The sequence below is a fragment of the Orcinus orca genome, chromosome 13, assembly GCF_937001465.1.
Source record: "Orcinus orca chromosome 13, mOrcOrc1.1, whole genome shotgun sequence".
Lineage (NCBI taxonomy): Eukaryota > Metazoa > Chordata > Mammalia > Artiodactyla > Delphinidae > Orcinus > Orcinus orca.
Window position 1 is genome coordinate 46,914,179 of NC_064571.1, and position 27,906 is coordinate 46,942,084.

General features: G+C 36.0%; 1 protein-coding gene across 1 annotated transcript in view; it reads left to right on the plus strand.

Annotated features, from left to right (window-relative positions):
* PSME4 (proteasome activator subunit 4) overlaps positions 1–27,906 on the plus strand; it is a 100,685-nt gene that overhangs the window by 17,474 nt on the left and 55,305 nt on the right. The window contains exons 2-7 of the mRNA XM_004286518.4: positions 10,897–11,037; positions 11,687–11,803; positions 22,730–22,774; positions 24,765–24,914; positions 26,260–26,323; positions 26,920–26,994. Of these exons, the coding sequence (XP_004286566.1) occupies positions 10,897–11,037; positions 11,687–11,803; positions 22,730–22,774; positions 24,765–24,914; positions 26,260–26,323; positions 26,920–26,994 (592 nt within the window). The remainder of the gene's footprint in view (positions 1–10,896; positions 11,038–11,686; positions 11,804–22,729; positions 22,775–24,764; positions 24,915–26,259; positions 26,324–26,919; positions 26,995–27,906) is intronic.

Consider the following 27,906-nt stretch of genomic DNA (forward strand, 5'->3'; position numbering starts at 1 on the left):
GCCTCTCACTGTTGTGGCCTCTCCTGTTGCGGAGCACAGGCTCCGGACGCACAGGCTCAGCAGCCATGGCTTACAGGCCCAGCCGCTCCACGGCATGTGGATCTTCCCGGACCGGGGCACGAACCCGTGTCCCCTGCATCGGCAGGCGGACTCTCAACCACTGCGCCACCAGGGAAGCCCCTATTTTTTAATTTTAATGCATGATTGTTTCTTTTTTATTTAGTTACATATTGTGAACGTTTTGTATCCTGATTTTTTATATATTACATTTCACATCCATAAAAATTCTTTGAAAACAATTTTAAATGACTACATTGTAGTCTAAAGGCATGAACCACAATTTAACAAACCATTCTCTCATATCAGACTTCTAGGGTTTTTTCAGGAAATTTTTATTAATTGCAAATGTACACTTGAAAAGCTTTTTGGTATTTTGATTTTGATATTCTGAATTTTTATTTAAGACATATTGCTAGATGTGACATTGAAGGAAAAAAATCATCCATAAATACTTTTAAGTACTTTCAATGACAATATTTAAATTCTGGTTTTTAAAATTTCAAGCTAAAGTTTCATTTTTTTGCCTTGTAAGTAGGACTACTCAAAATAAAACACTTAAGGTTAAATTTCATTGCAAATGTTGTATATGTTTTATAATAACAAATAGTCTTAATGTTGCTCTGAAATGATGTTAATTTTACTTTACTGATGGATATAGAACCTTAGAAACCCAGTGACTGCCTTGAAGAAAACTAACTGATGAATGACAGAACTTGTATTGAAAACCAATATTTTTAGCCTCTAGCCAAGATCCAATTCTTAGTTCATTTCAATAGTGCTGTATAATTTTATACTTTACTTAAATTTCCTTCGATATATAATAAACTTGTCTTCAGGATATATAGTAGAAAGAACCTTGACAGCATTGTACATTTCGTTAACTAATTGCTCTTCCTGGCATGCCACTGTCTTTCTTTACTTACAATTAAAAGTTAAAGCATTTGGGACTTCCCTGGTGGCGTAGTGGTTAAGAATCCGCCTGCCAATGCAGGGGACACGGGTTCGAGCTCCGGGAAGATCCCACATGCTGCGGAGCAACTAAGTCTGTGCGCCACAACTACTGAGCCCACGTGCCACAACTACTGAAGCCCTCACACCTAGAGCCTGTGCTTCACAACAAGAGAAGCCCGTGCACCGCAACGAAGAGTAGCCCCCGCTCACCACAACTAGAGAAAAGCCCGCGCGCAGCAATGAAGACCTGATGCAGCCAAAAATAAATAAATAAAAATTTTTTAAAAGATTAAAGCATTTGATTAATACACTTGATTAATTCACTGTAGGGTTGTGAGGAGGAAGCAGTTGAAAAATGCTTTTGTATTATCTTTTACTGTTTTTTTTACCCCTACGGGAGGATGGAACATAATGACTTGTCATCTATATATTCTGGATAGTTTAAGAAAATATCCTATTCAGAAGTTCAATCCTGACTGTTACCGAGGTTTTCAAGTATTTTAATAGAAATTTTTAGTCGTAAAATGTAATGTGCAAATTTATTGGAAAAAGAGAACGGACTGTCTCTAAATATGGTCTAAAGTAGAATTCTTGAGCATAAATATATAGAAAAAACTGGAGTCGTTTTTGTAAAATTGAGACTCTGAGCCTCCATTCTCAATATATTTTAAAATTTCCTCTTTTTTTAAAGAAACAACTTTGCTGCATTTAACACTCCCAGTATTTTCGATGGACTAGATTTAAGATGGAGCCTAGGAATGTGGATTTTAAACAGTCTAATGTCTAATAGACATTTACTAGGTAATGTCAAGCAGTTTTTCCAGAGTGGTTATACCACTTTATACACACATCAGTAGCCTATGAAAGGTCTGGTTCCTCCATGTTCTCACCAAAACTGGGTATTGTTGGGCTTTTTAATTTTAGCCAGTCTGGTGGTATGAAGTGGTACCCTATTGTGGTTAGTTTTTTCTTTTTTTTTTCTTTTAAATTTTTTAATTTAATTCAATTTTTTTTTATATACAGCAGATTCTTATTACTCATCAATTTTATACACATCAGTATATACAAGTCAATCCTAATCGCCCAATTCATCACACCACCATCCCCACCCCCGCATGGCTTTCCCCCCTTGGTGTCCGTACATTTGTTCTCTACATCTGTGTCTCAACTTCTGCCCTGCATACTGGTTCATCTGTACCATTGTTCTAGTTTCCACATACATGCCTTAATATACGATATTTGTTTTTTTCTTTCTGACTTACTTAACTCTGTATGACAGTCTCTAGATCCATCCACGTCTCAACAAATGACCCCATTTCATTCCTTTTTATGGCTGAGTAATATTCCATTGTATATATGTACCACATCTTCTTTATCCATTCGTCTGTCAGTGGGCATTTAGGTTGCTTCCATGACCTGGCTATTGAAAATAGTGCTGTAATGAACATTGGGGTGCATGTGTCTTTTTGAATTATGGTTTTCTCTGGGTATATGCCCAGTAGTGGGATTGCTGGATCATATGGTAATTCTATTTTTAGTTTTTTTTTTTTTAATCTTTAAAACACATACGTTTATTTTTCATTCACCTGATGTTGGCGCTGGATCTGGGAGACTCTTCCAAGGGTTGGCTCAATGGTAAAGGCTGCTTCGACCTATTTTTAGTTTTTTAAGAAACCCCCATACTGTTCTCCATACTGGCTGTATCAATTTACATTCCCACCAACAGTGCAAGAGCGTTCCCTTTTCTCCACACCCTCTCCAGCATTTGTTGTTTGTACATTTTCTGACGATGCCCATTCTAACTGGTGTGAGGTGATACCTAATTGTAGTTTCGATTTGCATTTCTCTAATAATTAGTGATGTTGAGCAGCTTTTGATGTGCTTCTTGGCCATCTGTATGTCTGCTTTGGAGAAATGTCTGTTTAGGTCTTGTGCCCATTTTTGGATTGGGTTGTTTTTTTAAAATCCAGCTGCATGAGCTGTTTATATATTTTGGAGATTAATCCTTTGTCCGTTGATTCGTTTGCAAATATATTCTCTCATTCTGAGGGTTGTCTTTTCATCTTGCTCATGGTTTCCTTTGCTGTGCAAAAGCTTTTAAGTTTCATTAGGTCCCATTTGTTTATTTTTGTTTTTATTTCCATTACTCTAGGAGGTGGATCAAAAAAGATCTTGCTGTGATTTATGTCAAAGAGTGTTCTTCCTATGTTTTCCTCTAAGACTTTTATAGTGTCTGGTCTTACATTTAGGTCTCTAATCCATTTTGAATTTATTTTTGTGTATGGTATTAGGGAGTGTTCTAATTTCATTCTATTAAATGTAGCTGTCCAGTTTAACCAGCACCACTTATTGAAGAGATTGTCTTTTCTCCATTGTATATCCTTGCCTCCTTTGTCCTAGATTAGTTAACGATAGGTACATGGGTTTATCTCTGGGCTTTCTATCTTGTTCCATTGATCTATGTTACTGTTTTTGTGCCAGTACCATATTGTCTTGATTACTGTAGCTTTGTAGAATAGTCTGAAGTCAGGGACTCTGATTCCTTCAGCTCCTTTTTTTCCCTCAAGACTGCTTTGGCTATTCGGGTTCTTTGTGTCTCCATACAAATTTTAAGATTTTTTGTTCTAGTTCTGTAAAAAATGCCATTGGTAATTTGATAGGGATTGCATTGAATCTGTAGATTGCTTTGGGTAGTATAGTCATTTTCACAATATTGATTCTTCCAATCCAAGAACATGGAATATCTCTCCATCTGTTGGTATCATCTTTAATTTTTTCATCACTTATAGTTTTCTGCATACAGGTCTTTTGTCTCCCTTGGTAGGTTTATTCCTAGGTATTTTATTCTTTTTGTTGCAATGGCAAATGGGAGTGTTTCCTTAATTTCTCTTTCACATTTTTCATCATTAGTTTATAGGAATGCAAGAGATTTCTGTGCATTAATTTTGTATCCTGCAAGTTTACCACATTCAAAGATTAGCTCTAGTAGTTTCCTGGTGGCATCTTTAGGATTCTCTATGTATAGTATCATGTCATCTGTAAACAGTGACAGTTTTACTTCTTCTTTCCAATTTGTATTCCTTTTATTTCTTTTTCTTCTCTGATTGCCGTGGCTAGGACTTCCAAAACTATGTTGAATAATAGTGGTGAGAGTGGACATCCTTGTCCGTTCCTGATCTTAGAGGAAATGCTTTCAGTTTTTCACCATTGAGAATGATGTTTGCTGTGGGTTTGTTGTATACTACCTTTATTACGTTGAGGTAGTTACCCTCTATGCCCACTTTCTGGAGAGTTTTTTATCATAATTGGGTGTTGAATTTTGTCAAAAGCTTTTTCTCCATCTGTTGAGATGATCATATGGTTTTTATTCTTCAGTTTGTTACATGGTGTATCCCATTGATTGATTTGCGTATATTGAAGAATCCTTGCATCCCTGGGAAAAATCCCACTTGATCATGGTGTATGATCCTTTTCATGTGTTGTTGGATTCTGTTTGCTAGTATTTCGTTGAGGATTTTTGCATCTATATTCATCAGTGATATTGGTCTGTAATTTTCTTTTTTTGTAGGATCTTTGTCTGGTTTTGGTATCAGGGTGATGGTGGCCTCCGAGAATGAGTTTGGGAGTGTTCCTTCCTCTGCAGTTTTTTGGAAGAGTTTGAGAAGGATGGTGTTAGCTCTTCTCTAAAACTTTGATAGAATTCACCTGTGAAGCAATCTGGTCCTGGACTTTTGTTCGTTGGAAGATTTTTAATCACAGTTTCAATTTCATTACTTGTGATTGGTCTGTTCATATTTTCTATTACTTTCTGGTTCAGTCTTGGAGGTTATACCTTTCTAAGAGTTTGTCCATTTCTTCTAGGTTGTCCATTTTATTGGCATAGAGTTGCTTGTAGTAGTCTCTTAGGATGCTTTGTATTTCTGCAGTGTCTGTTGTAACTTCTCCTTTTTCATTTCTAATTTTATGGATTTGAGTCCTCTCCCTATTTTCTTGATGAGTATGGCTAATGGTTTATCAATTTTGTTTATCTTTTCAAGGAACCAGCTTTTAGTTTTATTGATATTTGCTATTGTTTTCTTTGTTTCTATTTCATTTATTTCTGCTCTGATCTTTATGATTTCTTTCCTTCTGCTACTTTGGGTTTTGTTTGTTCTTCTTTCTCTGGTTCCTTTAGGTGTAAGGTTAGATTGTTTATTTGAGATGTTTCTTGTTTCTTGAGGTAGGCTTGTATAGCTATAAACTTCCCTCTTAGAACTGCTTTTGCTGCATCCGATAGGTTTTGGATCATCATGTATTCATTGTCATTTTTCTCTAGGTATTTTTTGATTTCTTCAGTGATCTCTTGGTTATTTAGTAACGTATTGTTTAGCCTCCATGTGTTTGTTGCTTTTTACGTTTTTTCCCCTGTAATTGATTTCTAATCTCATAGCATTGTGGACAGAAAAGATGCTTGACATGGTTTCAGTTTTCTTATCTTTACTGAGGCTTGGTTTGTGACCCACGATGTGATCTATCCTGGAGAATGTTCCATGCGCACTTGAGAAGAAAATGTAATCTGCTGTTTTTGGGTGGAATGTCCTATAAATATCAATTAAATCTATCTGGTCTATTGTGTCATTTAAAGCTTCTGTTTCTTTCTTTATTTTCATTTTGGATGATCTGTCCATTAGTGTAAGTGAGGTTTTAAAATCCCCCACTATTATTGTGTTACTGTCGATTTCCTCTTTTATAGCTGTTAGCAGTTGTCTTATGTATTGAGGTGCTCCTGTGTTGGGTGCATATATATTTATAATTGTTATATCTTCTTTTTGGATTGATCCCTTGATCATTATGTAGTGTCCTTCCTTGTCTGTTGTAACATTCTTTATTTTAACGTCTACTTTATCTGATATGAGTATTGCTACTCTTTTGATTTCCATTTGCATGGAATATCTTTTTCCATCCCCTCACTTTCAGTCTGTATGTGTCCCTAGGTCTGAAGTGGGTCTCTTGTAGACAGCATATATATCGTTCTTGCTTTTGTATCCATTCAGCGAGCCTGTGTCTTTTGGTTGCAGCATTTAATCCATTCACGTTTAAGGTAATTATCGGTATGTATGTTCCTATTACCATTTTCTTAATCGTTTCGGGTTTGTTTTTGTAAGTCCTTTTCTTCTCTTGTGTTTCTCACTTAGAGAAGTTCCTTTAGCATTTGTTGTAGAGCTGGTTTGGTGGCGCTGAATTCTCTTACCTTTTGCTTCTCTGTAGCGCTCTTGATTTCTCCATCGAATCTGAATGAGGTCCTTGCCAGGTAGAGTAATCTTGGTTGTAGTTTCTTCCCTTTCATCACTTTAAGTATATCAATCCACTCCCTCCTGGCTTGTAGTGTGTCTGCTGAGAAATCATCTGTTAACCTTATGGGAGTTCCCTTGTATGTTATTTGTCATTTTTCCATTGCTGCTTTCAGTAATTTTTCTTTGTCTTTAATTTTTGCCAATTTGATCACTATGTGTCTTGGCGTGTTTCTCCTTGGGTTTATCCTGTATGGGAATCTCTGCGCTTCCTGGACTTTGGTGGCTGTTTCCTTTCCCATGCTAGTAAAGTTTTCGACTATAATCTCTTCAAATATTTTCTCTGGTCCTTTCGCTCTCTCTTTTCCTTCTGGGACCCCTATAATGCCAATGTTCTTGCATTTAATGTTGTCCCAGAGGTCTCTTAGGCTGTCTTCATTTCTTTTCATTCTTTATTTTTTATTCTGTTCCACAGCAGTGAATTCCACCATTCTGTCTTCCAGGTCACTTACCCGTTCTTCTGCCTCAGTTATTCTGCTATTGATTCCTTCTAGTGTAGTTTTCATTTCAGTTATTGTATTGTTCATCTCTGTTTGTTTCTTCTTTAATTCTTCTAGGTCTTTGTTAAATGTTTCTTGCATCTTCTCCATCTTTGCCTCCACTCTTTTTCCGAGGTCCTGGATCGTCTTCACTCATTATTCTAAATTGTTTTTCTGGAAGGTTGCCTATCTCCACTTCATTTAGTTGTTTTTCTGGGGTTTTATCTTGTTCCTTCATCTGGTACATAGCCCTCTGCCTTTTCATCTTGTCTATCTTTCTGTGAATGTGGTTTCTGTTCCACAGGCTGCAGGACTGTAGTTCTTCTTGCTTCTGCTGTCTGCCCTCTGGTGGATCTGTGTGGATTTGTGTGGAGATCCACTGATCTGTGGATCTGTGTGGAGGCTATCTATGTGGCTTGTGTAAGTTTCCTGATGGGAGGGACTGGTGGTGGGTAGAGCTGACTGTTGCTCTGGTGGGCAGAGCTCAGTAAAACTTTAATCTGCTTGACTGCTGATGGGTGGGGCTGGGTTCCCTCCCTGTTGGTTGTTTGGCCTGAGGGAACCCAACACTGGAGCCTTCCTGGGCTCTTTGGTGGGGCTAATGACAGACTCTGGGAGGGCTCGTGCCAAGGAGTACTTCCCAGAACTTCTGCTACCAGTGTCCTTGTCCCCATGGTGAGCCACAGCCACCCCCTGCTTCTGCAGGTGACCCTCTAACACTATCAGGTAGATCTGCTTCAGTCTCCCCTGGGGTCACTTTTCCTTCTCCTGGGTCCTTATGCGCACACTACTTTGTGTGTGTCCTTCAAGAGTGGAGTCTCTGTTTCCCCCAGTCCTGTCGAAGTCCTGCAATCAAATCCCACTAGCCTTCAAAGTCTGATTCTCTAGGAATTCCTCCTCCCATTGCTGGACCCCCAGGTTGTGAAGCCTGATGTGGGGCTCAGAATCTTCACTCCAGTGGGTGGACTTCTGTGGTATAAGTGTTCCTCAGTCTGTGAGTCACCCACCCAGCAGTTATGGGACTTGATTTTACTGTGATTGCGCCCCTCCTACCATCTCATTGTGGCTGCTCCCTTGTCTTTGGATATGGGGTATCTTTTTTGGTGAGTTTTAGTGTCGATGATTGTCCAGCAGCTAGTTGTGATTCTGGTGTTCTCACAAGAGGGAGTGAGAGCACGTCCTTCTACTCCGCCATCTTGGTTCCCGTCCCCTATTGTGGTTTTAATTTGATTTTAGTGATGAACAATGATGTTGAGTATCTTTTCATATGCTTATCAGTCATGTGGATGTTGTCTTTTGAGAAGTGCCTTCCTGAGTCTTTTGCCCATTGTTTATTTGGTTGTGTTTATTATTGATTTGAAGGAGTTCTTAAGTAGTTTGGGGGAGTACTTTGTCAGATGGTGATATGTATTCCAAATATCTGACTGGGCTTTTTTATTTTCAGTGGTGTTTTATTGTGAATAGAAGTTCCTGATTTTAATGAAGACCAGTTATTAATTTTCTTCTTTCAGTACTTTTTGTGTTCTTCAGAAGAAGTCTTGGCCTTTTTTTTTTTTTTTTTTGCGGTACGCGGGCCTCTCACTGTTGTGGCCTCTCCTGTTGCGGAGCACAGGCTCCGGACGCGCAGGCTCAGCGGCCATGGCTCACAGGCCTAGCTGCTCCGCAGCATGTGGGATCTTCCCGGACCGGGGCACGAACCCATGTCCCCTGCATCGGCAGGCGAACTCTCAACCACTGCGCCACCAGGGAAGCCCTTGGTCTGTGTTTTGAGAAATGCTGAGGCAGGAATCACTTTCTGCTTGGCAAGAACTATTTGCTGTTGACAGGGCACATAGGTTTCTGAGTAATCCCCCTAAAATCTCTAGTTTTGTCAGCAGTTCTAGCTCCTCTAAGAATCCCTGGGTTTGTCTCTTCTTTTCATAGTATTAAATTTTGGACTCTATGAATTTTATGTCCCTAATGTTTACACAATTTATACTACAGTAAAAAGGCTTGTAGGTAAATTATTTCAGTTGCTTAGAGCAGTGTTTCTTCAATTTTTCCACAGAAGTCTTTTAGCCACAAGGGAGAGTAAGTACATAACCGCAGGGGCACTTGGAGCCCTGTCAAGGCCTGAGGTAGCCACTGGGAACAAGAAATGTTTCATTGGACTCTTCTGTTTTATCTTTAAAATATGTGCTGTTTCTTAGGGGATATGGTTTGTTTTCACTTGAAAGTAGCGTTTAAATGATTCTAGCTTTTACTCCTAAATTTAGAGTGAAATTGAGGGAGGCTTCAGGAGTCTGTACCATGTTCATTCAGCAGCCTGAAGTATCTCTGGCAGCCCTGGGCTTAGGGTCTCTACGTATTGTCTTCATTAGCCCATTTCCTTTACCAGGCCTAGGTGGTTAAGAAACTTTCACGGTAATTACTGACAGAGGCAAAACAATATCTCAGGTCTCATTGCTGTCTCCCCTCACCGCCCCCACCCCCGCCCCAATACTGTTTGATCGCCTAGTACTAAGGTGAAATCATGGGATTATACCTTGAAAGTTCAGACAGACAAGAGCTGAATAAATATGCAGCAGCCTGAGAAAATTAAAAAAAGAGTGCTCTTATTGGACAAAGAATATTGAGGATTTTCTGGAAAAAGAAAAACAGGTATTCTAATTTTAGAAGTTAAACGCAAGTTTAATTTGATCTTAGTTGTTGGGGAAGTGCTAAAGATCATATAAGGAATGTTAATGCTGTGTCTTCTGTTGAATTATGTATTTGTCTATAAAATGGTCTTCCTCAAACTCCTCAAAGGAGTTTATGATTTTAAGTATCCAGTAATTTGTTCTAAGTAAGTTTTTGTTCCTTAAGTTTTAGTTACTTCTGAATCCTTAACTATGCCATGCTTAGTCATTCTTGCTTTTTGGGACACCTTTTCCTTAAATTGCTTATAGTTGACGCTTTTGTTTACATTGAGTCCCTAAAGTTAAAAAATTGAAAACATATAATTCTGAGATAAAATACTGTGCTTTTTTGGTAGCAACATAATTTTATTATAGTTATGAGTTAATGCCTAGAAACAAATAGTACAAGTTAGGTAACGCTGTATTGTTTCAGGATTCTCAGTAAGCGTTCATCAAAGATTCTTGTGGTTAAAACAGTAAACTTCTATGTCTGTACTCTTTTGTTCTGTTTTATAATGTTGTGATATGATGTTTTTAAGTAGTTTCAGCAAGTCATTAGGTAGATTGTTATTCTGAATGAGCACTTGCTTAATAAAGGAAAGGGTGCAGAGGGATTCTTTTCAGGTTACCGTGTCCAAAGGCCAGTTAAAACCATGCAAAAAGAAAAGAGCAGTGTTATAATTGGTCATTAAATGTTGATGTGAATTCAGTTATTATAACTGAATTATAAGTTTTTTGTCAATAAAGTACTTATTTGGTAATCTCTTAATTAAAATATAGAGTAAGTCTTTCCTGCACAGTGATGAGTGTGCAGTGTGATAAAATGTTTGACATCAAAGACTTTTGAAATTAAAGTGTAACAATACATATTTTTTTTTATTGTGGCAAACTCTTAAATTACCCTCTTAACAATTTTTAAGTGTACAGTATGGTATTGTTAACTGTGTGTACATTGTTATACAACAGATCTCTAGAATTTTTCATCTTGTATGACTGAAACCCTATACCCATTGTACAGTAGCTCCCTGTCTGCCTTCCCAACCCCTGGCAACCACCATTCTGTTTCTATGAGTTTGATTACTTTAGATACTGCATATAAGTGGAATCATGCAGGATTTGACTTTTTTTGATTGTCTTATTTCATTTAGCATAATGTCCTCAAGGTCCATCTGTGTTTTAGCATATGACAGCTTTCTTCTTAAAGGCTGAATAATATTCCATTGTGTATATATGTGTGTGTGTGTGTGTGTGTGTGTGTGTGTGTGTGTGTGTGTGTGTATAAAACATTTTCTTTATCCATTTGTCTGTTGGTGGACATTTATGTTACTTCCACACTTTGGCTATGTGAATAATGCTGCAATGAACATGAATGTATCACGATATCTATCTTTAAAGGCTGTATCGATTTTTCTCTTGCAGATATATTCGACTTTATGGGAGAAAATTTAGCAAAGAAGATCATGTTCTTTTTATCAAATTATTATATGAGCTGGTATCAATTCCAAAACTGGAAATCAGCATGATGCAGGGATTTGCACGTCTCTTAATCAACTTGTTAAAGTAAGTCAATGTCCTGTGATTTCTGCTAAGATTTTTTTTTTTTTTCTTCAAGGTTTTAGGGAATGAGGAGAGCTAAGTGTTCTTTGGTAAGAAGACCAAGTCCCAAATTACCATTTTGGAAAAAGATTGCAGAAAACTTTATCATAAGTTTAAACCCCATGTGTTAATTAACCTTTTAATTAAGATTCCTTTTTCTCCATGAAGTCTTCTCTTCTCTAGCATATACTGAACTATATGTTGTCTATTTGTTTCATTTATACTGATTACCTTCCCTTATGTAGACTGTAAGATCCTTGTGAAGACAGGGATCATTTATTCTTTTGCTTATCCCAGGCACCCAGCACAATTCGGGAAACACTTAAGTACTCCATAGATAGTGTGGGAAAGTATGGAACTCATCTACAATAATGGTGGCACAAATTTTAATGCCTCTTTTTACCTGGTGCCCCTTGAGGTTTGGACAGCAGCAAAAGTCCTCGTGCACTGTTCTTCCTCCTACCATGTTTTGCCAGTGAGTGGCTGAGGATGGGGAAAAGCAAAACCCACTGTGATGACAGCAGCATTTAACAACTGTTCTCCCAGTGTAGTATGTGTAGTATACACACCCTGAGCAAGCATACACACATGTATTTACTCTTTCTTTAATTAGGAAAAAGGAACTTCTTTCAAGAGATGACTTGGAGTTACCTTGGAGACCACTTTATGACATGGTGGAAAGAATATTATATTCCAAGACAGAGCACCTGGGATTAAATTGGTTTCCTAAGTAAGTATTTCCATTTAAAGTACTTTTGGGGAGCACTTTTGGGGACTCTTAGGGGTTTGATCATAATAGAGAAATGTTGGGTTACTTGAGATAAGCAAGCAAATACACATTTTAATGTGCTCATTTTTATGTATTTTGACTCCTAAAACAATTTATTGCCCTCTTTAAGCTATATCTGAAGCTGCACTTAAGAATTTCCCACCACCATATCTCTAACAGCTAACATCACCATACTGGCCAAAGAAAACAAGAGATTTTTGTTTGAAATCTAATATTTTGTCATGCACATTTGGCATTCTTCATAGTATATCCACATATGTTTTAATTCTTCAACTAAAATGAATGCTTCAAAAGGAGGAGCTTTGCGTATTCCAGGGGGCACCCACATCCCAGAGCACACACACTCCCAGTTAAAGGAGCATCAGTTTCAGTGATTGACTGTGTTATAGTACAAATTATTCAAATGCACGGTCTTTGGTTTATGTTATTTTCTAGTAATGTTTAGACATAATAAGACTATAAATCTCTGGCTGTTTATGGCTTCTTGTACACACATCCTGACTCTTCCAGATCTCTAATTTTGGTACATTTTGTATTTAATTCTGAACCTTTACAGAGTACAGTATAATCATCTGTCCTTTTTGATTAATAGTGATTTCAGGCTTGACTGCAAAGTGTCATTTTTCCCTGTTAACAAGGGTTTGTCCAGTTGTGATCTAGCTCTTAATTTTCTCAGTCTTAGCGTGTTTGGCTTAAAATACTCTTAAATTTGTGATTGAGGTTTATTTTTAGGAAATCTTTTTTTAAACTTTTAATAGCTGTTTCCTCTTATTATCTAGAGTTGTTTCTCATATACATATGCACTCATTTTCTGAAGAACACCATTTTATATGCCTGTATTATTTTCCTTTTTCTCTTTTATAAATGAAGTCTTTGAACATTTATTTCTATGGTTTTTCTCTCAATCCTAGACATGTTTACATATCTACCCAGTTTAGTTCATTTAATCCATGATTAATCCTCAGGCCTCACTTAAGTCAGCAGTCGTAAGTGAATTTTTTTGAAAATGACTGCTGATGACAGACTTTAAAGACTTTTAGGTCATAGGTAAAGAGTGAAATGATGTAAATGGAAAGAGTAAAAAAAAAAAACAAACTATAGGTAATTGTGAACTTAGGCCCTAATTGTTTTTTGGACAGTAGTCACAAATACTCTCAGAAGGTATTTCAGTCAGTCACATGGTCAGAAGGTATTTATTTCTTGAAGATTTCATGTGTTAAAACAAGGAAACCCATTTCAACCATAAAAGTGGCAGAATTCATCATGAAACTAAAGGGTGCAATGTTCAAGTGTGTTTTTACTAATATTTATTATGAAAACCCCAAATTTAACATGAAAGATTACTTTTGAGTTTTATTTCTGTCGGAGGGAGCATGGAACAGACTGGATTGACTAGACCTCAAGATCTGAGCCTATTGAACTTTTTTTTTTTACAGCTGTTTATTTTATTTTATTATTATTTTTTTTGGCTGTGTTGGGTCTTTGTTGCTGTGCGCGGGCTTTCTCGAGTTGCAGTGAGCGGGGGCTACTCTTTGTTGAGGTGCGCGGGCTTCTCATTGCGGTGGCTTCTCTTGTTTTGGAGCACAGGCTCTAGGTGCACAGGCTTCAGTAGTTGCAGCATGCAGGCTCAGTAGTTGTGGCTCGCGGGCTCTAGAGCGCAAGCTCAGTAGTTGTGGTGCACAGACTTAGTTGCTCCGCGGCATGTGGGATCTTCCTGGACCAGGGATTGAACCCGTGTACCCTGCATGGGCAGACGGATTCTCAACCACTGGGCCACCAGGGAAGTCCTGAGCCCATTGAACTTTTGACTAGAATCACCATTTCATATATTTCAGGGACCTTTAAATGGAGTTCAAAATCAGTTATCTTTCTAAAATTTTCCTGGCTCATTTTTTGACTGCCTTTGAAAGTCTTTGGTAAATCATGGGGGAGGGAAAGCTATTCCTTCAGTAATTTCTCCTTCTTCAGCATTTCTTTTACTTCTCTATAACCAAGTGTCACACTTCCTGCCCTGACAGGTGTAACTTTGCAAAAGCAGCCACTTTTTTTTTTAAGTACTATGTCGTTATTAATAAATATCTATGGCTTTCCTCTTCAGCGATGCCATTGTTTTCCAGGAAATTTTGTTAACGCTTATTACTGTTAGTGTCAATCATTGTTTATAGTTCCCTCCCTGCATCTTGATACTAATTACCATGTCATTTCCTGAAGCTTCACATCATCCTTGCTGTTATGGAAACCTTCCTTAAAAGTTTCACCTTGGCTGTTCTTGGTCTTTTGAAGAGACATCAAGTCTTTGATGAAATCTTTACTTGGTTTACAGTGTGACTCTTAACTCTAATAGACTTTTGTATTCTGTAGATAACTATTCCAAAATGAAATTCATAAATAGCATGACCTTTCTACACTCAAAAATAAATATAAATAATGTTTTAACCGTAAAAGAAATAATGGGAAAGTAGTTTATTATAAAGCAATATATATTTCAAACATGCATGCACTATTATACTAAAAAACGCAGTATAGGAGACTTCTCTGGTGGTCCAGTGGTTAAGAATCCACCTTTCAGTGCAGGGGACGTGGGTTTGATTCCTGGTCGGGGAGCTAAGATCCCACATGCCATGGGGCAACTAAGCCCGCACGCCATAACTACTGAACCCACGTGCCACAACTAGAGAGAAGCCTGTGCACCACAAGGAAAGATTCCGCTTGCCACAAGACCTGACGCAGCCAAAAATAAATAAATAAATATTTAAAAAACAAAACAGTATGGTATTCAGATTTTGCATCTACTTTTAATGAGTAAGTTTGGATTTAAAAGTAAAAAGATCAAAACACATTCTGTATCAGAAGTACAAGAAAATGTAAGATAAACAGCATAGCAGCATTGTTAGTAGACATTGAAATAAAAACTAGTGCTAGGATACAGAATAACAGGCCACACTTACTTAAATATGATGAGAGAGAGAGAGAAATAACTTTAATTTCAGACTACTGACTGGGAAAAAAAAGAAGTAAGATACTGTTGCAGGTGAGCTGGCCTTATTTATAACATAGTCTCACAATGATTCTTTATGTAATTATGTGGGATGGTGTAGTTACTTAGTATTACAAAACATTATTTTTAAACATTATCACATGTGAAACAAATAGGCAAAGGATGAATTAGGAAAAGAAACATTAATATATGAAGCCATAGAGAATTTGTGCAGCAGACTTTTGCCAAAATAAACAATGTCAGTGTGTAATTTTCACAACATAAATTGTCTTTTGTGTCCTACCAAAATAAGGATGACATTCCAGAAAAACATGAAACATTTTAACAACAAAATTATTAATGAAATTCTCTGACATCCTCATTCTTTGTGTATCTGATAATTGCAAGTGTAGTGACACTTGGTTCTAAGACTGTTAAAGCAATCTTCAATCTTAGTTACATATTTGTATGAAAACTACACATGCACAGGGATTTAGTTTTGGCAAATCAAGTGGGGCAACTGGAATTGCCATTATGCTGTAATTTTTTTTTTTCTTTCAGGAATCATTAATAACCGTAGGTAAAATTTTCAGCCAAAGTACAGCCTTCCTTCAATTTACATGTTAGTTGTATTCCTAGAGATTCGATGTCTATTAAAACTGTGTGAAAAATAGTTAATGTTTAAAGCAGTTAACTTTTAGTTCAAGAATTTTTAACCTGTATAACCGTGCATTGGGACATTTGAAAGTCTTGAAGTAATAATTTTTTGTTGAGTCTGGCTAGTCCATGAATTGCAGGATATCTAATATACCTGGCTTTTAATCACTAAAGGTCCAGTGAGTCCTCCCCACAATTGTGGTAGTTAAAAATGTCCCTTACATTTCCAGAATGCGCCCTGCATGTGGTTAGAGGCTTATGGATTTGCTGTCCTCTTAGCCTGCATCCATGCAAGTTAAAGTTTGCTGCCTCATTAATCAGTCTCTCCTGTTTTCTTACCATTGGTCCAGCACTTTTTGCTTTCTTTTTTTCTGTTTTTAATTCTGTAAGATCCAGGTCTTTTAGTTTCCAAACCAGTATTCTTTTTCCTGTTCCAGTGCTTCTCAGATTGTCCATTTAATACCTCCTTCCCCTTCCCCAAAGATGTTTCTTGAGAGGTGTGGTGTGAGAAATTTCTTGGAATTTTTACATTTTATCTTAAACATTCATATCTTTATTAGGCATATTAAGTAATGCTTTCATAAGTAAAAATTTCTTCCATATGTATCTCTTGACTAAAGTTGATGCTCCAAGAAGATGAACTCTATTGGCCTAGTGGCTTGGAGCACTTACACACAGGGCTGTGTGTGTCCACTAAAAGGAGCACACATTGTGAAGTGCAGCTCTGTTGATGCATCCTGTTTTTAAAAATGATGATGTGTTGTTCCAGTTTGAAGTGATCAGAAAGAATACTGGGCATCTGGAACTACTTTTGAGGGGGCACTTTCTTAGTGAGAGGCAGCACTGTAGGACAAAATTTGAAACTTAATGTCTCTTCTGTTAAAAAAAAAAAGCAGTTTTTCAGAATTGTAATTAATTATTTATTCATTTTTTCTAATTTGCTTTAATCTTTTTACTGTTGTTATCATATTTTATCTCTCCTTTTTTTTTTTTTTTTGCGGTATGCGGGCCTCTCACTGTAGTGGCCTCCCCCGCTGTGGAGCACAGGCTTCGGACGTGCAGGCCCAGCGGCCACGGCTCACGGGCCCAGCTGCTCCACGGCATGTGGGATCTTCCCGGACCAGGGCACGAACCCGTATCCCCTGCATCGGCAGGTGGACTCTCAACCACTGCGCCACCACGGAAGCCCTACCTCTCCTTTTGAAAGGAGTACCTGTACCATATTTCCATTCAGGTCACACTGTATATAGTTACAACAATTAACTTTGAAAGATTTTCAGATTCTTTGGTTCTTGGACTGTTTCATCACACTTGCCTTGATTTTAATATTGGAGGAATCTGATGTGTTAGAGACACTAGTTGGAGAGCCATACAACAGTACTTTCACTTTTTGTTCCTCACAGCTAGTCTCTGTCCAGTGAATTTCTAAGACGGGATCATTTAAAACATTTTAAAATTTACTTTTCTACTTAAGATACTATTGGGGCTTCCCTGGTGGCGCGGTGGTTGGGAGTCCGCCTGCCGATGCAGGGGACACGGGTTCGTGCCCCGGTCCAGGAAGATCCCACATGCTGCAGAGCGCTAGGCCCGTGAACCATGGCCGCTGAGCCTGCGTGTCTGGAGCCTGTGCTCTGCAACGGGAGAGGCCACAACAGTGAGAGGCCCGCGTACCGCAAAAAAAAAAAAAAAAAAGATACTATTTAGTACACTAGTATAGCAAGTGTTTATAGCCCAGGGATAGAAGTGTGACTTTTTACAAACATTTTATTTCAGAAAATTCCTTAAGGAGCCCTTTAATATGGCATGCTTTGGGAGTTAGTATTTTGTTTTGAGTATTTTCATCTTAAATGTATTCTGAGACATTTTGAAACAGTTTTGTCAGCTGACTGCATGTATTCATAACTATTTTTAGAATACCATTTTTATAATCAAAAGTGAAAGCTTTTTTCATTTGTTAACTGTTTGTCTTTCAAGTCTTAAACTCATGTGCCTTATGTGTTTGTCTTTATTGAAACCACTGCTTAGAATGCCATGCATTTCAACATGATTTTAAAAGCTGATTCCATTGTTTGAAGCAAGGATTATTAAACTTCCTTCTCCTTTCCCCTATTTTCTTCTCTGTCCCCTCCTCCTCCTTCTTTTTTACTTCTCTCCTCCTTCCCTCCTCCTTTCTGTCTTTTTGCCTCAGTGGCAAAAGACCCTTTTTACTTTCATCTGTTTTTACTTTCTACTGGAGAAACAATTTGTAGGGTTTTTTTATTCAAAAGAAAAATTAAAATTGGAAAAAACCTAGGTAGTTGTGAACTCGATACTAGCAACTTAAGAGCTGCTTATTGTTTACTTTGTAAAAGAAGCATCTGAATCTTTTGGGCATGATTTTATGTCATAAAACAGTGTCCCACACACTTAATTGGAATAACATATTACAGGTTACAAATGTAGGCAGCACGGTAAAGAAACGTATTGCTACTAACAAAATGTGGGGGAATTATGCATAGATCAGTTTTTACAAATGAACATAGATAATTCATGTTTGAATTGCTATGTGTATATATGGAGATTTATTTAGTCTTATTACTATCAGTTCAGTTTTTGTGGGTTGTTTGGTGTTTTAAAGGTTTACATATTTGCATCATGAGTAGCTTGGGCCTAGATAACTCATTTACATTTTAAAAAATATTTAAATATCTATTTTTCTTTTATATATATTCTAAGGTGGATCATACAGTATTAAACTATTTCATTTTTCATATTAATCTGCCTCTGGAGAAATTTGATATTTCCCTTTTCTGGTACTTGTTCTTGATTTCTTCTTTCTCTGTTAAATCTAAAAGGACCATTTGAATTGGTATTCTTATCCTTAAGATACAGTTAAATCCTTTGTTCCCCCATCAACACATGAAAATGACATTTCTTAACCTCTGTTGGGGTTTCTTGATATGTGTAGCCACATTTCTAAGCTTAAGTTACTACCAGCAACTCAAGAATGATCTTTAGCTACAGAATTTAACATGATAATGAAATATGAAAGTAATTTGTCTGAGAACCTGTTGAAATTTAAAATAGTTTACAGTTATTTTGTTAATAAACAATGATTATTAATATGGCATTTGCAGTGATTTTTTTAACATGGTATTTGAGGAACATTCTATTTGCTTTTTAAAAAATTCTATTTTTATTTGGAAATTAGAGAATAATTGGTTGATTTTATTAATTTTTATTAATGACTTTGATAGTGCTTCTTTCCAAAGTTGTGCTACAATGATCTTTCTCTAGAAACTGCTCTTTTTAAAGCAATTTAAAAAATACTCAGTTCACATTGATCAGGCTTGTCATCACTTGTAGCAATTATACACACTCTTTTTACATGAGTGGTCAGAATTATTACAATTTCTTAACATTTACTTGCCGTAGAGGCATACTTTTTTCTTGAAGTAATTGTATTGAAAAACCCATGTTAATGCTACATCAGTGATGAAGATGTTATATATTTAGACTGTCCTCAGGTAAAATTATCTTGAACCTAATTTTGTGTGAAGTGGCTGTGAAAAATGACTGCTGATTTAACTAAGCAGTATTAGATTTTGTAAGATTAGATATGCGGTGGATAGTGTTTGACTAACTGATGGTGGATTTGTTTGGATTTAGGAAAAGCAGGAAAAAACTGATATATTAAGTTACAAGGAGGTTGAGGCAGAGGTATGTAGAATATACCAGGGTTATAGTTTCCCAGTTCATTTATAAAAAAGCAAATATGATTACTCTGAAGTTAAATTTTAGTTCAAGAATTGTGAAGTGAAGCTGAACGTAGTTCTGGCCGTGGGCAGTCCACACTACTCTCATCTTGAATTTGTTATTTGCTGTACATTTCTCTGGTTTAGAAGTGAATATTGTCCTGACAGTTAGGTAAGGCTAAGGAGGTAGGAATCATAAACCTCGAGGTTTATATAAGTCCACTGTCTCAGTAACTGGAGGCTAAGCTTTTGGCTTTACTCAGGCTTCTCTGCTACATATTTGGCATTTATTAACTTAAGGCATACTTAAGTACTTAAGTATTTATTTGGCATACTTTATTAACATAAGCAATCATAAAGTACGTCATCATAAGGAAATTGCATCCCAGAGAGGAAAATTCACACAGAGTCATTTGTTGAAACTGGGACAAGAGCTCAAGAACTGGGACAAGAACTTACTTTCTGCCCTGATAAATAGGGTGGCAGTTGGGGAAGGACTTTCCTATTTTGATGCAATTTCCTAAATGTAAATTAATAGCTTCTCAGAGGCAGTAGAATAAATGTAAAAGCAAAATGAGTACAAATTTTCATTCTTAAGGAGGTTGAAAATATAATTTATTTTGGCCAGATATGAAATAATAATTGTAGGTAACATTTATTTTGCTTAATTCTGGGCTAGATAACTGCATTCTTTACATTATCTTATTTAATTTTTGTAACAGCTCTTATATAGATATGAGGCTATAATACTGCGCTACTAGTAAGTAGCAGGACAGGTATTCAAATTCAGATCTGTCTGACTCTAAGCCCAGGCTGTGAACCATTTATTACATGATATACTGTGGCTTTCTTTTCAAGCTAACATGCGTTTACTAAGAGGAAATAGGGTACGAGAAAACCCACCCAAAACTTTGTCCCTCTGTAGATCCCTTTTGATTTAAAAAAAAAAAAAAAAAAAGTGTTTTGAATTGTTGTCACTTTAGTATTAGAATTCCAACAATTGGAAAAGTTTTTAGTGATTATTCACTCCCTCTAAAAATTAGTGAAATATAATCTAGTAGCATCTAGCCATAACCTTTTATTTTATTTTTAAACAGAAACATTGTTCCCTTCATCTTGAGAGATTACAAGAATCACAAAAGGTCACTATACAGATATCACAGGTTAGAGAGATTGTACCCTTTTCTGGCTAAAGAGTATAAATCCAATGGCACAGGCCTTATTAAGGAGGGGTTAAAACAGACTTTATTTAGATGAACTAAATCACATTCCCACACACCCTATTCCTCTAATGAGTGAAGTGACAGCTATCAAGTCTTACAATTAACCTTCTATTCTGAAGAGTGAAGGGAACTGGAGAAAACATGTAGCTATGCAGCCTTTTATGACTTGCTTTCTAGAATCATTTTTGACATTATAGGAAGTTTGTTGGTAGAATAGAAAAATTACCAGTGAAAATAGCAGGTTTTCTGTGTTGTACTCTCAAACCAGCTGCCACAGAAACAGTTAAAAGTAAATGTAAAGTTAACATGAACACAAACATTAGGAACTGGTAGAATTATAGATCTTCTGCTTATTTCCTTGGACCATAAGTTTACCATTTTAGAATTATCTTTTTTAAAATCTGCATTTAAGTTAATCTCTTATTTCATTTGGAACTAGATGAACCTTCAGATCTTACCTATGAATTCTAAAATTTGTTTCTAAGTTGGTTCTTTGGTCCAAACTAAAAGAAGATCCAGAGATCGATGTTCTTTGTTGTCCTGATAGAAAATGTTTATAGAGCGTTGTAAATAAATAAATATATTTATAATATATGTATATATGTAAATGAACACAACCTTGTTATAAGCACTTTGGAAATGCCCAGAAGTAAAAAATCATAGTCGTGGTCTTCAGGGAGTTGTAAATGTAGTTGGAGAGAAGTTTGCTCCCCTCCCCCTCCTTTTTTTTTTTTTAACTAGGCAAACTTAGATGTTCCCTCAATTAAACTCTGTTTCTGAATTGATGAATTTTTTTTGTGAGAGAAGGTAACATCTCTCTTTGATAATCAGAGAAAATGCTCCATGATGGCTCTCTGGCCATATGGTCATCTTTTTTATTTTAGAATTATCTCATGAGTTGTAGCCTGGTTTCCTCTTTAGTTAATTTTTTTTCTGAGTACTTTTGAAATTAAAGAGGATTCTTACTGGGGCTTCCCTGGTGGCGCAGTGGTTGAGAGTCGGCCTGCCGATGCAGGGGACACGGGTTCGTGCCCCAGCCCGGGAAGATCCCACATGCCGCGGAGCAGCTGGGCCCGTGAGCCATGGCCGCTGAGCCTGTGCGTCCGGAGCCTGTGCTCCCCAATGGGAGAGGCCACAACAGTGAGAGGCCCGTGTACCGCAAAAAAAAAAAAAAAAAAAAAAAAAAAGAGGATTCTTACTGCTTCAAGTAATGAAATTATAGTTTTCTCTCTTGGTTATATACATTGATTACTTGTGTTGAGTTTGGTTTGTGTTATTCCTTGGAATTTCTTTGCAAATTAGTTCTTAAGCTTTCAGAGAAGTTGGATAGACTTCTGGACTTAAGAATTTCAAGCAGCTTAATGAGAAAGTGTCAGGTGGAAGCACTGCCTGAACGTTACCCCTTTCCCCCATAATTTTTTCTCTTGAGATTTGGGGACTTGTTTTATTTTTTACTTTTTATACATTGTATTGTAAGTAGTCACACATTTATTTTAAAATTCCAGTTCAAAATTACCCTTTGTTTTGTTAATTTGCATTTGACCTCTTTTGACTGTGGTCTACTTAGAATTTTAAACATCCATTCTGGTGATGTGTGTTTAAACCAGTACACACTAGCCTTTTCATTAAAGTAGAAGTGTTTATTATAAGTTCATATACAAATATTTATGTTGTTTTCCTAAATTCACTTGAACCACCTACAAGTTGGAAAATAAGTTACAGCTTTTAATGTTCCTCAGCTAACTTTTTAAGTAGCTGGTCAGAAAGGTGGCAGTTGCTTATTATTTTGATGATCGTTGCTGGCAATAAAGTGCCTTGGAGGGTTATAAAACTCTCATCAGTAGGTTACAGAAAACTGGTTTCTGGTAGTTGCTGACAGAGGCACACCGGACTTTACTGTTTGTTTTTTGATGTAAAAGCACTTTAATAAAAATTTAAAATTAGTATTTGAAGCCACTGAACATACTTCTTGATATATTGATAGGTATATGGTCATTGCTGCCCACTTTGTAAAGATCGAAGATGATTTGCCCTTTTTCTAGTTTTCTTCCCTTTTTTTCACTGCATAGAATGAGCAAAATGAAGGCAAAGGGAAGAGTAGATTACAGAGTTTAGGTAGTTAATTGTTAGAGTTTTGTCTGTATGAAAGAGAAGGATTAGTCATTCCATATACACAGATAATATCTAAATGTATGAGTGTATCTTAGAGATATTTATTAAAAATGTGTTCTTAAAATACACCAACCTAATTTATCAAATGGCTTTTTCCCCCCAGTTCTGTAGAAAATGTTCTCAAAACACTCGTGAAAAGCTGCCGACCGTAAGTAGCTTCTCAATTTATAAAGCCTCTTATTGTTTCTGTGGGCTTTTCCCCATATTTAGTATGCTTTGAAGAGGAATTTAGAGGTATAACTAGTCTCTGATATTGTGATGTTAGTCACTGAGCACAACATATCATCTCCAGCTCTTCAACTGAACTTTTCAGATTTCATTTATAAATTTAGAAATTTTTAACTGGTGTGGGTGTCAGTCACCCATTATAAAGTAAGAATGCAATAATGTACGTATAACTGGCTTCATCTGAAAGATTTTCCTAGAGTATTGTTACTCAGATCAAAAATATTTTCCAAAATGAGCCTTGTAGGTCTTATATTAAAATGAATAATAATAAGATGGCGCATAAGTGTTTTTCTACTGTGGTCTGTTTCAGTAGAATATTTGACTTTGAACATCCCATATTCTTATGTTTAAAGATGAATATGGATAGAATTTAGTTTAATTAAAGTCCAGTTGTGTGGACTTGAACTATTTTTTCATTCTTGTTTATCAGGCTGTTCTAAGACATACTTCTGCTATGAATGCAGTGAATTCTTTTGAATGGAAATTCGTATATTTATCATATGCTTGTAATATGAGTTAAAGTTATTTTATAGATCAGATATTTGTTGCTGACCTCCTATACTACTCAGTCTCGGGCAAATGTATTTTCAATATATAAAATGTCTTCTTTTAAGAGGCTTAAGATCTAACCTGAGTCATTCAATAAGCCACCAAGGAGCAGTGTCATTTTGTGAAACTTGATCATCACTGAGGTACTTACTGGTTTTTAGGTTCTTAGATAATTCATAGAATGCCCAAGCTTCTGTTTTGGATTACTAGGCTAACAGTTGATTCTGAAAAATTAGGAAGGGGAATCAATGTATGAGATCTTTGAAGGTAGAATATATGAATATATTCTGCCTTTAAAAATTTTTTAAATTCTAACCTGTTGCACAACGATCTGGTACATAAATGCTTGATGAACTCAACAGAAGAATAACTAGAAATGTAATTGTATTTTTCACATAAAGGAATGAAGTGTGATTCTAATAACACAGATGTATAAAGATATAATAAGATTAATAATATGATGCATAGGCCAAACCTCCAAGTGTATTTGAAAGGGTTTACTAACTTTTTGGGCCATACCCAAATCATAAATTTTCATATGCTTTTCATTATTTTAAACCTCAGTTGCCTACCCATTTGGGTATCCATTCCATACCCAAATGGATAGTGGGTCCTCCTTATCCATTTACCTTCATTTTGTGTGTGTCTGCACACTTCAGATTTTATTTTTCTAAATCTTTTCTACCCCAGGGATGCTCCTGCCCATTTCATAGAATTTTACAATGTTAGAGCCTATAGGACTCAATCATCTAGCCCAGTCCTCTCTTGTATATAGGAAGAAATGTATAATCAGCAAAGTGAGAAAGAGAACATCAACCTAGGAACCTCTGGTCCAGTGAGGGTAAATGGTTTGTTCCTAAGGTGCCTAGAGGTTCCTGGGCTGATATTCTCTTTCTCACTTTGCTGACTATACATTTCTTATATAGACTGGATTCCCTATGACAAGATTTTTTTTTTCTATTGCTATTGCACAGCACATAGGATGAAAAAATACAACAATCATGTTTAAGTTTGTAGGTGATTTGAATGACTTTTTATTTTATCTGAGGTTTATCAACTTTATGTTGGGTTGGCCAGAAAGTTTGTTCAGCCATCTTACAGAAAAACCCAAACAAACTCTTTGACCAACTCAATAACATTTTCCCAAGTCCACAGACAAGAAAATTTATCTTATCTAAGTGTGATAGGCTGTTTATTTTAGAGTTGTAAAAATGTGTGTTTCTTGTAGGTAATATCACACACATTGATAGTGTGTGATATTATCTCATGAGTATCTTCACCTTCTCCTCCTTTTTTGTCAGTCATATAATGATGTAGAGCCTTTAGCCAATGATCAGATACATGAAAACCTTCTTTATTAGTTATTTTCCAGCAGATGCCACAGCTGAGATGCTAGAAGAATGGCGGCCATTAATGTGCCCTTTTGATGTAACGATGCAAAAGGCCATCACTTATTTTGAAATATTTCTTCCTACCTCCCTTTCTCCAGAACTTCATCATAAAGGTTTTAAGTAAGTATATATGTATATCTTGACAAATTCTAGAATATAGTAGGGAATACATACATATATATATACACATATATATGGATGTATGTATATACATTACAAACTATTAAAGCAATAATAGGTAAAAAATTTACCAACTCAGCCATTACGTTTCTTATACTTGCAGTGTGTATGTGAAGGCTAAAACAATTAAATATAGGATTGCAAATAAAGAGAAAATAACACTTGTATGTCAAGCCAAGTAAGATGTGGGCTTTAATTTAAGATATTGGGAGAGAAAGAATAATAAGTACAAAAAGGGGTTGAAAATTTCAATAAATAGGCAGTGGTGGAAATGTTAAATTGCATAGAGTTTAGGGAAGGGAAAAGTGTTTTTCTAAACCTTGGTTTTAACCCTCATCATGTGCAGCATAGTTTTTCTTTGGTCTTTTTTTTTTTTTTTAACTTGTTCTAGTCTTTTCACTGTTTTTAAGAACTGTTTTTTTCTTGGATGACTACAGGTATATCATAAACCCAAGAATGAAAATATTTAGGTTGTACTTTTATGAAAAAAGTAAAAGGTATGAGGAAAAGACTGGAAGGATCATAGTAATTATCAGTATATTATGGGTTCATGCTTAGCCCTCCCACTCCCCTAGCATGTTTTCTGTAGCTAGATGTCAAATCTTTTATTTCAGTCAAATCAGAAATTTTGTATCTAGCTGTATGTTTGTGAAATTTTAATTTTAATTAAAAACTTGTAATTTCTTTGACATTTGTAAAGATTGGTTAATAATATTCAGATGTTTTCTTGCCCCTATAGTCGCTTCTGTTGGATTGGCCAAAAAGTTCATTCGGGTTTTTCTGTAAGATGTTACTTTTTGGCCAATCCAATGTTTCTTTAATTTGAGAGTTTCCACCACTATAATTTAATTACTCCTAACACTTTGTGGCTCATTTCTTTTATGGAGCATTTACCATAGTGCTAGTTAATGGTGTAATTACTAGTTGGCATGTTAAAAGAGAGTAAGGGAGAGTTGCAGGAACAGGTAGTAACGGGAAAGCATTAAAGCAAAAAGGTAGGGAGAGGAAGGAGAAACTTGTAAACAGTGTTAGATAGGGGTAGACAATTATTTAACAATGAAGTAGAAATTTGATGAGATTATTCTTTTTAGCATAAATAAATTGAAAGGGGAATATTCAGACAAAAGTAGTTCTTTTTCCATTAAGTTTGTAACTTTCAGTGTTTTTTTCCTAGGTTGTGTAGTTATCAGTAAGAATAATAGATTAAAAAAATACAAAGGATACCTGGCTTTGAACCACTTGCTATAAATCACTTGCTATTCCTAACAACATTTTTCTTCTTCAGACTTTGGTTTGATGAATTAATTGGCCTTTGGGTTTCAGTGCAAAATCTCCCACAGTGGGAGGGGGTGAGTATCCCATTTTTTCTTAATATACTTTTTAGTTTGGAAGTAACTATATCGGATCATTTGATAAGTAACTTCAGTTCCTTAGAATTGGCTATTAGCAGTGTTGTAGTCAGTTTTTTAGAATTTTATTTGCTGTATTCTAAGAGAACTAGGATATTCATTTTGGTTATATTCTTTATTTTCAAAATATTCTTTATTTTGGTTTTATCAATATCTGAAAGTATATACATGTACTGTGAAATGCATGAAGAGTAAAACCCTGTTGTTTATTTCCTTTTGTACCCTTACTTGCATGGCGCTGGACACCTGGTGGATGTTTTCTACATGTGTGTTCGATTAAAACTTATTTTTCTCTTTGCATTGTGGATGATGCTTTGTCATTTCCCTTTTTTAATAAGCATTTCAAGTGCAATTGATTTTTAAATGGGTGACGAGAATCAGAACTTAAATTTGGAGATTTGAAAAAACTGAGTCATAAATCAAATTCGGTTGTGCCCATAGTGATTGTTCTGAAAAGAATAAATGGATAAGGGGTGTGACTGTGACCCTTAGAAACAACAAATGTATTAACTGTCTTTTTTTTTGTTTACTTTCAGCAACTAGTAAATCTCTTTGCTCGATTGGCTACAGATAATATAGGGTACATAGATTGGGATCCTTATGTACCAAAGGTAATTAAGAACATTTGAACATATACAATAGTACTGACATCATCTTTATGTCTTTAAGAAGTGTGTTTTGTATTCTTATTTCTAGCACCACATAAAATATTTTTTGACTGTTAGTAAAAACATAAGTAATTTAAAGGATAGATCGTTTATTTTCAAAAAGTAATTGGATCATATCAAGTTATCATAAATGTTTGATTATTTTGTCTTACCTATGCAGGACATGAACTATAAGTTTCAGAGTAAGTAATTTAGAAAGTACTAAAACTATTATTCAGGGTGTCATACATTCATCCCTTCCAACGAATTTTGTGTATTGTATTTGATTGTTCTTCTAGAGTGTTCCCCACTTTTAAAATCACATTGTATACTTTCCTAGAGTAAGTAAAGCTAGAAAATGTCTCTAGGTGCATTATTGCATATTTGGTATTGTTTCACCTGCTGTAGAATCATCGAGCTTCAAGAAGGCTGTTACGGGGCATCCGGGTGGTTCTGATGTGCACACTGACAGTAGAGCAGAGCTGGGGAGCAGCAGAAGGCATATGCTCTGATTGCCTTTGCTTGTGCTGTCTTTCTCTGTTGCTGGCCAATAGAAACTAAGAAGGAAAAGTAAATTTCCCCAGTCTTTAGCCCTGCCATATCTGACATATTTAACGACAGATTTAAAAAATAAATCTAATTGTATTAAAATACAGTTATTAAATGACAGATTAAAATGCAGATTCTTAGGGGATAAAGTCAATGGTAAAATTTTGAGAGGGAGAGTAATCGGCCAGAAGATATTTGTGTTTTGTGCATCCTTGGCTTGGAATGAGAGCATGGGAAAAATAATTTTATGTGCATTTAGGGAGGCAGAAAGTAGTCAAAATATTTCACATTGAACTACAGTTATCTACATTTTGCCTTTTTATGTTT